Raw genomic sequence first — 10026 nt, 5'->3', positions numbered from 1 at the left:
AGCTGGGCCTGGAGAGCAGACGGCAGAGGAGGCGCGTGTGTGTGAGTGTGCCTCGCGCCTGCGTCTTCCCCGTCTCTCGGCAGGGAGGAAATGGTTGTTTTTGAGGCTGTTTTTGGAGAGCCGGAGGGCGTAGCCAACTGCAACAAATAGCGGCCAGACGCCCACAGGATGTGTTTCCTGATGGGAAAGGCAGGGGCCTCTTCGGGAGGCCTCCGCGACCCTCCCCCGCACCCCACCTTCCCTGGGAGCGCTGCGCGCCCGCCCGCCGCCCTCGGCCCGCTGTCTGTCTGGCCCCGGTGGGTGGTGCGGGTGGGGGCCAGTTGTCCACCCCACCATCAGCCGTTCCCCCTGCATGTGGGTGCACAGCACAGGCAGGCTGGCATGCTGTGGGGCCCCGGACGCCCCCACCTCCCAGCTGAGACCCTCGCCCACACTCGGAGATCCCCTCCTAGGGCAGGCCGTCATCCGTGTGCAGGAGGGGCTTGTGGGTGAGCTGAGCACCCAGCAAAGCCCGAGTGAGGGCTGGGCCGCGTCTGCTGCCAACGCTGATGGGCCCAAGCGGTCTGCCGGCCCCACGGGGGGGCGCCCTGTCCTGCGCCTCGTAAACCGTCAGCCTGCTGGGCTCTCAGACCTCACTCAGCCCGGCCTGCCCGTGCTGACTCCCAGCGGGGCCGGGTCAGCCCCCGAAGGCCCCGCCCGCTCTGGGTCCGCCTTGCAGGGGCCGCCAAGTTTACATTCCTGAGAGGCAGGGGCCGTCAGCTCCCAGCAGATTTTTACCTCTTCTGGGTTTTTCCCACCAGGGCTCGCAGCAGATGTGCTCGCTGAGTTCTCATCACTTCCCTCCTTCCGGGGCCAGAGGCGAGGCTGATCTCTGCTCCCCCAGCCACGCCGTGTCTGGGAGGTGCTGGCTGTTCTACACCTTCTTCGCACCGTCAGCTCCGACCCTGCAGAGGAGCACCCTTCCAAGGGGGCCGCGGGCTGGGGTCCTTGCACACACAGTGCAGTCACTCACCTCAGAAGGAGGTTTTCCCGATAACCTCTGGCAGCAGAACATTGCCTTCCCTCCTTAAGTCGCTCTTCCTGAGCCAGTCTTCACGTGGCTCTCTTCCGCTGGACAGCGGGCAGTGGTTTCAGGAATGGCAGCCCCTGCTCTGTCTTCCCGGGTGGGGCAGGCTGCAGGCCCGGTCAGCCACCTGGGCTCCTGTGGGCCAGCGGGCCGGCGCCTTCCCAGCCCCCAGCCTCGGGCAGAGGGGACAGCTAGGACTGGGCCGGCGGCCGGCCTAGGAGCAGACCTGAGTCAGGAGTGACCTCGCCTTCCGAGGGTCCCCTCGTCTTTTGAGCGCTGCTCCCACGAGCCGGGCCTTCAGCCGCCCCCACAAGGCCTCCCTGCTCCTGCACATGGACTCACAGGAGCATAACCTTAAAGCAGGGACGCATGGCAGAAGCGCAGTGCCGTGAGTGCCGCTGGGCAGACGTGAAGCTGTTGTCCACCATGGCCTCGTCCACCGGGGTCTCCACAGGGCAGCCCGGGAGGAGAGGCCTCGGCGGGTGCCGGGAGCTTCTGCGGGGCCCGGGCTTCCTGGAGTCGGGTGCTGGGAGCCTGCCTGCCCTTTATGTTGAGGGTACAGTCCACACGTGGGCCCGGGCAGCAGGGGGTTTGCACTGTCAGACAGGCACTGGGTGGGTGTCCATGTGGCCTGTCCATCGGGTGCACGGACCCCAGGGCCCACACAGGGCAAAGCTGCCGTCAGAGCGACCAGCGTGCGGGGACGGCACTTCCCACGGGCTTTTCCCAGCCCGGCTTGGTGGCAGGGTAGGTCCACCAGCAGCTCACGTCCCAGGAGTTACTGGTCTGTGCTCCTCGGGGCCATGGGGTCTTCTGGGCATGGAGCACCCTCCCTCCCACCAGCCTCATTTCTCGTTTCTTGGGGAGGCCTGACCTGCTGGGGTGGGAGGGAGAGAGATGCCAGAAACCTCTGAAAGAGGAAGGAAGCCCCCGCCCCTAGCCTGTACCGGAGGGTCAGAGAGCAGCTCTGCAGGCCGGCCCCAGGGCCCTCACCCCCACCCCTCATCCCCAACTTCCCAGCTGACCCAGGGGCTCTGTGGGAGGATGCGGGGCCACTAGGAGCCCAGCCTGGGATGGAGGTGGTGGTTGGGGGGTGGGGGCAGGTGTGCTCTGAGGGGCACGGCGGGGCTGGCAGCCTGTGCCGGATGCCCCTAGTCTTCGTGGGAGGGTGGCAGAGGGGAGCCTGGGTGAGGGGCAGGGTCCCAGCTGCGGACCAGGCGACAGGGCTGTCATTGCGTCCTCCTTGGGAGGGCCCATGGGCCCCAGCTTGCCAGGCCGTTCTGTGGGTGAAGCCGTGGGGCTCGCATGTGGCCCCCTCCTCGGGGACCGTGTGCTCGGCCAGGTCCCCGCGTAGCCTGGCACGGGACGGCCGCTCACCGAGCCCCGGTGTCCTCCACTGCAGCCAGGCCGTCTGGGAGAACATGGCGCGCATGTGCGTGAAGACGCAGCGGCTGGACGTGGCCAGGGTGTGCCTGGGGCACATGGGCCACGCCCGGGGCGCCCGAGCGCTGCGCGAGGCCCAGCGGGAGCCGGAGCCAGAGGCCAGGGTGGCCATGCTGGCTGTGCAGCTGGGCATGTTGGTGAGTGGCACGCCCCTCACGCGGGCCCGCTCCCTGCCTGTGTGAGCTTATCTGGGTCAGGTTGCAGGGAGCAGGAAAGCCCTTGGGCAAGCTGAGGCCGTAACGGGGGGCGGGGTGAGGGAGTGGACACCCCCGGTTCTGACGGGATCCATCAGCCCCTCGGCGATGTGGGGGTCATACCTTAGCTGACAGGCCGGCTGCCCAGAGTGTCCACACCCCACTGTTCCCGCAGGAGGACGCGGAGCAGCTCTACAGGAGGTGTGGGCGCTACGACCTCCTCAACCGCCTGCTGCAGGCCTCAGGCCAGTGGCAGAGGGCCATCGAGGTGGCCGAGCGCCACGACCGCATGCACCTGCGCACCACCTACTACAACTACGCCCGGCACCTGGAGGCCAGCGGGGACTGCAGCCTGGCCCTCAGCTAGTGAGCCGCCCCGAGGGGTCCGGGGCTCTCCAGGGAGGGGCACCTGAGCCCTGGGCTCTAGGGGGGCTGCCGGGCTCGGCCAGCTGTGTGCGTGGGCCCCGTCGGGCCTGGGCCCCCACCGGGCAGAGTGCTGGTGGGGCCTGCAGGCGGGAGCACAGCTGCAGAGCTGCAGGCGAGAGGCAAGGCGCCATCAGTCCTCAGGTCCCCAGGGCTGAGCCTGGGCAGGGGTGAATGACGCCGTCTCTCCTCCCGCAGCTATGAGAAGTCGGACACGCACCGCTTCGAGGTGCCACGGATGCTAGTAGAGGACCTGCAGGCCCTGGGGCTGTACGTCAACAAGATGAAGGACAAGTGAGTGCCCACCTGCGGGGCCTCCTGCCGGAGCTTTCTGTGCAATGGCGTGGAGCGTCCCAGCCCCTCCAGGCTGGACCCCAGGAGGCCGGGCGGGGGCCTCCCCGGGACCTCACTCAGGCTCGGCCGCCCGGCGTCCCATCTCCCGGCTGCTGTGGGCCGGGGCAGAGGGCCTGAGGAGAGGTGTGGCCCTGCAGGACGCTGTGGCGGTGGTGGGCCCAGTACCTGGAGAGCCAGGCCAAGATGGATGTGGCGCTGCACTACTATGAGCTGGCCCAGGACTACTTCTCCCTGGTCCGCGTCCACTGCTTCCAGGGCAACATCCAGCGGGTGGGTGCCCCGACCGGGTCAGGCCAGGGGGACACGGGAATGCCAAGGGAGGGGGCTGGTTGCTCTGGGGGAGGGGCCAGTGCACGAAGAGAGGAGTCCCGCCGGAGCAGGGCAGGCTAGACGCGAGGCCACCGTCCCTGGTGTCTCTAGGCTGCCGAGATAGCCAGCGAGACCAGGAACTGGGCAGCCTCCTACCACCTGGCCCGGCAGTATGAGAGCCAGAATGAGGTGCGGCAGGCCGTGCACTTCTACACGCGTGCCCAGGCCTTCAACAACGCCATCCGCCTGTGCAAGGTGGGCACCCCTGCTTCCTCTCCAGGGTCCCATTCTAGGGGAGGCCCTCCCGCCAGGCGGTCCCCACCACGTCTGTGCCCCCACAGGAGCATGGCCTGGATGACCAGCTCATGAACCTGGCCCTGCTAAGCTCCCCCGAGGACATGCTGGAGGCCGCGCGCTACTACGAGGAGAGGGGTGAGCAGATGGACCGGGCGGTCATGCTATACCACAAGGTGAGGCCGCCCCGCCCAGCCCGGCCTGGCCCGGAAGTGCCCGGCTGGCACACTCAGAGCCCCGCCGTCCACAGGCTGGCCACTTCTCCAAGGCCCTGGAGCTAGCCTTTGCCACCCAGCAGTTTGCGGCCCTACAGCTAGTGGCAGAGGACCTGGATGAAAAGTCGGACCCCGCCCTCCTGGCCCGTTGCTCCGACTTCTTCCTGGAGCATGGTCAGTACGAGAAGGCTGTGGAGCTGCTGCTGGCCGCCAAGAAGGTACGGCTGCAGACGCAGGCCTGCTCCCCAGGAGGGCCCAGCGGCTGTGCTGGGGTGCAGGCCCCGCTGTGAGGGACTCGCCGCTCTTTCCCAGCACACATACCCCGGAAGTTCCTGCTGCGGGGCTCCTGGGTGTGCCGCTCATCCCCAGGACTCTGTCCCCCTCGGCCCAGCATGTGCCCCTTTCCTGTCTCCCTGTGTCTGACAGCACACTCACACACATGAGTGGCGTGTGCACGAGGCCCGCACCAGCAGGCCCACCATCCACGTCTGGGCAGCACGTCTGCCAGGCTCCCTGTGCAGCCTCCGCAGGGGATGCCCCCCCCAGGTCACACTGCGCTTTCTTCCCGAGAATCTTTCTCAAGTGAGAAATAGAAAATTTTTTTGAATTGTTTTTTAAGAAAAAAGTAAACCCCCTACTCTGAAAACTTGAAAAGAGGAAGAAGGTTGATCTGTGGTCTCTTCTCCCACGATAAACATACCTTCCTTCCCAGCGGCGTTTCCTCAGCTCTTCTAGAGCGTCCGCAGGGAGAGATCCCCTGCCGCCTCCTGGCCGTGCTGCTCCCCCAACCCAGGGGAGGGGGTAGGGTCGGGGAAGGCCCCCTCCCACCCGCCCACCCGACGCTGACCACCCCTCCTCGGTGTCTGCGGCCCCCAGTATCAGGAAGCCCTGCAGCTGTGCCTGGAGCAGAACCTGACCATCACCGAGGAGATGGCCGAGAAGATGACGGTGCCCAAGGACTGCAAGGAGCTGTCCGAGGAGGCCCGGCGGGCGCTGCTGGAGCAGATTGCCAGCTGCTGCATGCGCCAGGGCAGCTACCACCTGGCCACCAAGAAGTACACGCAGGCGGGGGACAGGCTGAAGGTGAGTGTGGCCAGTGCCCACTTGCATTCTGCGGGGCAAGTTTCCCGAGCCGGGCTCCTGGGGCGCCCGCAAGGCCCTTGCAGCCCGGAGCTCCCTTGTCCTGAAGCCACGCCTGTCGCATCGGGCGGGCGCTCCGTCCACGTGCCCAGAAGGGCCCAGTCCGGCTCTTGCTCTGTCCAGGCCATGAGGGCGCTGCTCAAGTCCGGGGACACGGAGAAGATCGTGTTCTTCGCGGGCGTCTCGCGGCAGAAGGAGATCTACGTCATGGCGGCTAACTACCTGCAGTCCCTGGACTGGCAGAAGGACCCCGAGGTCATGAAGACCATCATCAGCTTCTACACCAAGGGTCGTGCGCTGGACCTGCTGGCCGGCTTCTACGACGCCTGCGCCCAGGTGCCACCCCACTCCCCAGCCCGGGGCTGGGGGGGCCGGGGCGGGGCGCCAGTCTGGTGCCGGTCCTAATGCTGTGTCCTGCAGGTGGAGGTCGATGAGTACCAGAACTACGACAAGGCGCACGGGGCGCTGACCGAGGCCTATAAGTGCCTGTCCAAGGCCAAGGCCAGGAACCCGCTAGACCAGGAGGCCAGGCTGGCACAGCTGCAGAGCAGGATGACGCTGGTGAAGCGCTTCATGCAGGCGCGCAGGTGCGGCTGCTGGGCTCACGACACCCGCAGGGCACCCTTTCCCTGGGAGCTCACTACACAGTGGGCGCGGCGTGGACAGGCATGCTCTGCAACCCCAGGCATGGCGTCAGGGCCCTTCTGGTTCCTGCAGAACTGGGCTGGTTCTAGGAAGGTCGCTCCAGAGACAGCTCAAGACTCTGAGGGAGGCAGGTGTGCTCGGGGAAGCTGTACCTGCAGGGAGCCTGTGGCCCGCTTGGGTGCCCGGGGGCTCCAGCCCCTGGTTCCAGCGCGGGCCCGGGGTGGAGGCCCGCTGTTTCCAGACCTGGATGTGTCCGGGACCCCAATTCTTATTTACTGGCCGCTCGTGCAGCACTTCCGAGACCCTCGTGTGGGCCACTTTCCTTCCCTGAGAGTGGGCTCTCCGAAGAGGAGCCCCAGGCTGTTCTGAAGCCATTTACAGAGCCGGGCTCCTTGGAGGGCGCTCCCGGCTCCATGCGCAGATTCAGGAACCTCGGGGTGGCAGGAGGGAGTGGGCACAGCCCTGGGCAGTGCCCGGACAGACTGGAGGGCGGGCCAGCCGGGCTCGCGGGGCCTCTTGGTGCCCCTCACCCGCACTCACCGGGAACCACCAAGCCCCTGGCGCCACTGTGCTTGCCTTTCCCTGGGGGGCCCTGCGCGACCACCTCCCGGGTCAGCGCGCTCTCTCCAGGCCCTTGCCCTCCGGCCCAGGCCCCCCACCCTGGTCAGGGCCGGGCGTGGACAGGCCAGTGCCCTCCAGAGTCCAATGAGGCCCTGTGAGCGACCAGCATGTTTTGTTAAGTCAGTGAGTTTCTGACGTGACTCACTAACGAATTCATGAACCTCATGGGATTACCTTCACAAAAGCTGTGCCCTCCAGGCTGAGGGCCTGCCCTGACCCCTGACCCGCAGCCCCACGCGGGGCTGGGGCTCAGGCTGTCCCCGCTCCCAGTAGGACCTACATGGAGGACCCCAAGGAGTCGGTCCGGCAGTGCCAGCTGCTCCTGGAGGAGCCGCACCTGGACAGCAGCATCCGCGTGGGGGACGTCTACGGCTTCCTGGTGGAGCGCCACGTGCATTCGGGGGACCTGCAGACGGTGAGGCCCGGGTGGGGGCCGTGCCTGCAGGGCGAGGTGGGGCTTGGCTTCCCTGTGGCTCCGTGTCAGTTTTGATTTTTCAGTCTTTTAAAAAGTATTTATTTGGCTGTGCTGGGTCTTAGTTGAGGCATGTTGGATTTGGTTCCCTGACCAGGGGTCGAACCTGGGCCCCCTACATTGGGAGTGTGGAGTCAGTCAAGGGACCACTAGGAAAGTCCCTTCCTTTGCTACCTTTCTTATTTTGAAATACTTTAAAACTAGGAAGTTACAAGAATAATAGAACCCCAATTACCCTTTACCAGATTGATGACTTTTAAAATATTTTGTCATATATATTTATTCATTCTTTATGTTTTAAGATTTATATTTTACACATAAAATGAGTATTTTCTGAGCTATTCAAGAGGCACATGGTCCTTTCCTGCCCCCCACCCCAGTCTGCTCACACTTGGGGTGCCCAGCTCCTAGAGCTCCCGAGGACGTTTGTACAGAGATGGACGTCAGGTCCTTAGGTGCCGGATGGAGCGAGTAGGTGGACTTCTGGCCTCAGAGCGCTCTTTCTGGAAGGCTCTTGATCATTCAGTTTAATAGAACAGTTCTCAAGCATTTTGATCTTAGGACTCCTTTACACTGGGGAGTTACTGAAGAGCTTTTGTTTATGTGGGTTATGTCTACCAATACTTACCATATTAGAAAATAATAAATTTGTAAAATATTTGTTAATTTACTTAATCATAAAAAACCCACGATATGGTAACATGGATGGCATTTTCATTTAAAATAACAGCATTTTCCAAAACAAAGACCTTTAGTGAGAAAAGTAGCTTTGTTGTACATTTTTGCAAGTCTCTTTAATGTCTGATTTCTGCATTCTATGTGGCAAAACAGGTTGTTTGAACCGAAATATGAGACCTGTGATGAAGACCCAGCTCACACCAGCGTGTAGGCGAGAAGGGGCGGGCCTTCCCGCATCCTGCTGGGTGTCCGTGGGTCTGTCTCCTCGCCACACTCCGCAGGTGGAGACCAGGCCTTGCTTTTCGTACTTGTTACCTTAGAACCCGTTGGTCTGTCTTGAATCTTGTAAACACACGTGATTTTATCACATCACAGTGGTCATTTGGAAAATACTGGTTCACTGGGTTGTGCAAATGCAAACACAGTTCATTACACATCGGAGAAATCCCGCTGGCCGACGTCACAGGGACCTCATCTGGAAAGTCCCAGTGCAGGACAGCTTGCCACGGCCTCGATGGAGGCGGGCGCACAGCGTGTCTCACTGTAGTGGTCACGCCCCGTCTGCAGGCCCCCCGCCCCAACCAGCACCCACGAGGGGTCTGTCCTCTTATTGGTGAGCGTGGCCTGGACAAGTCCCCGTCAGACCTGTGCGCTGCTGTGTCCTCTCCATCTATGGGGCTCCTTGCACCCCCCATCTGGACCCGTTTTGTGTGTGTGTGTGTTGGCTGTGGCTCAGCAGATCCCTTTTTCAGAATTTTTCCTGTTTGCACTGGCGCAGCTGCTTTGCTGTTGCTGCAGGTTGACTGAGACCAGGCTGACAGCCCTGCTGTCGCTCCGTCTGCACTTGTGCCCCCGGTGGGTCTGGACTGCCTCCTCCCTCCGTCTCGAGTCTCTTCTCTTTGGAGTGTAGTCACTCGCACTGCTGCACGGTGCCTGCTGTGCAGCGAAGCACACCAGCCATGCAGACACTCGAGTCCCTCCTCTGGGTCCCGCCCCGCGGCCCCCACAGTGCACTGCGCTCTCCCGGTCTCCTTACTGTGCGGCTATCTCCTCTGCCTTCCTGTGGACGAGACGGGCTTACTGCACAGTCCTCCGCTCCCGCCTTAAGTCCCAGTGTTTCTGTTGGTCGACTCTTCTCTCTTTATTGTGGTTCATATTTTCCTGCTGCTTTGCAGGCCTGGTGATTATTGGATTCTAGACACTGTAATGGAGAAGGCAATGGCACCCCACTCCAGTACTCTTGCCTGGCAAATCCCATGGACAGAGGAGCCTGGTGGACTGCAGTCCATGGGGTTGTTAGGAGTCAGACACGACTGAGAGACTTCACCTTCACTTTTCACTTTCATGCATTGGAGAAGGAAATGGCAACCCCCTCCAGTGTTCTTGCCTGGAGAATCCCAGGGACGGGGGAGCCTGGTGGGCTGCTGTCTCTGGGGTTACACAGAGTCGGACACGACTGAAGCAACTTAGTAGCAGCAGCGGACACTGTAAATGTTTTAGGTTGTCAAGTGATGATGTCTTTGTTTGTGTGTGTGTGTGTCTGTGTCCGTGTGTGAATGTCCGTGTATTTTTTTTTTTACATTATTTATTTATCTTTGGTTGTGCTGGGTCTTCGCTACTGCGCCCAGGCTTTCTGTAGCTACAGTGAACAGGAGCTACTCCCTGCTAAGGTACACGGGCTTCTCGTTGCGGAGCGCGGGCGCTAGGACATGTGGGCCTCAGGAGTTGCGGAGCGCGGGCGCTAGGACACTCGGGCCTCAGGAGTTGCGGAGCACGGGCACTAGAGCACAGGCTCAGTAGCTGTGGTGCACAGGCTTAGTTGCTCCGTGGCATGTGAGATCTTCCCAGACCAGGGATTGAAACCATTCACCTTGCACTGGCAGGTGCGTTCTCTCCACTGAGCCACCATGGAAGCCCTTTGTGTGTGTTTAGACATCGTTGAGCTTTCTTCTGAGATGAGAGTAACATGGTACTCAGAAACAGTTTGATCCTTTTGAAACTGTATGTGGGAAAACTGTAATTATTTATGTCCAAATATTTTTTTCCGCCATATCCTTTCCAGCGCATCTACACCACATACAGTGTCAGGGTCCAGCAGAGGCCGGGACCTGGGCTCCAGGGCTCCCCTATTCCTCGTGTGCCGGCTGCCATGTGGACGCAGTTCCAGTTCCA

The 10026-nt window shown here is 62.3% G+C and overlaps 1 protein-coding gene across 7 annotated transcripts in view; it reads left to right on the top strand.

The window, feature by feature from the left end:
• The window catches only part of IFT140 (intraflagellar transport 140), a 55560-nt gene that overhangs the window by 42576 nt on the left and 2958 nt on the right, over nucleotides 1-10026 (top strand). For all 7 annotated transcript variants that reach the window (XM_040253631.1, XM_040253613.1, XM_040253640.1 and 4 more), the window contains 11 exons: nucleotides 2469-2646; nucleotides 2879-3069; nucleotides 3325-3420; nucleotides 3618-3750; nucleotides 3901-4044; nucleotides 4131-4259; nucleotides 4334-4516; nucleotides 5175-5381; nucleotides 5562-5774; nucleotides 5859-6025; nucleotides 6978-7119. In XM_040253631.1, coding sequence (XP_040109565.1) covers nucleotides 2469-2646; nucleotides 2879-3069; nucleotides 3325-3420; nucleotides 3618-3750; nucleotides 3901-4044; nucleotides 4131-4259; nucleotides 4334-4516; nucleotides 5175-5381; nucleotides 5562-5774; nucleotides 5859-6025; nucleotides 6978-7119 — 1783 coding nt within the window. The remainder of the gene's footprint in view (nucleotides 1-2468; nucleotides 2647-2878; nucleotides 3070-3324; nucleotides 3421-3617; nucleotides 3751-3900; nucleotides 4045-4130; nucleotides 4260-4333; nucleotides 4517-5174; nucleotides 5382-5561; nucleotides 5775-5858; nucleotides 6026-6977; nucleotides 7120-10026) is intronic.

This window comes from Oryx dammah, unplaced genomic scaffold (assembly GCF_014754425.2).
Source record: "Oryx dammah isolate SB20612 unplaced genomic scaffold, SCBI_Odam_1.1 HiC_scaffold_2, whole genome shotgun sequence".
NCBI lineage: Eukaryota > Metazoa > Chordata > Mammalia > Artiodactyla > Bovidae > Oryx > Oryx dammah.
Note: the sequence above shows the minus strand (reverse complement) of the source record. Positions and strands in the feature narration are given on the sequence as shown.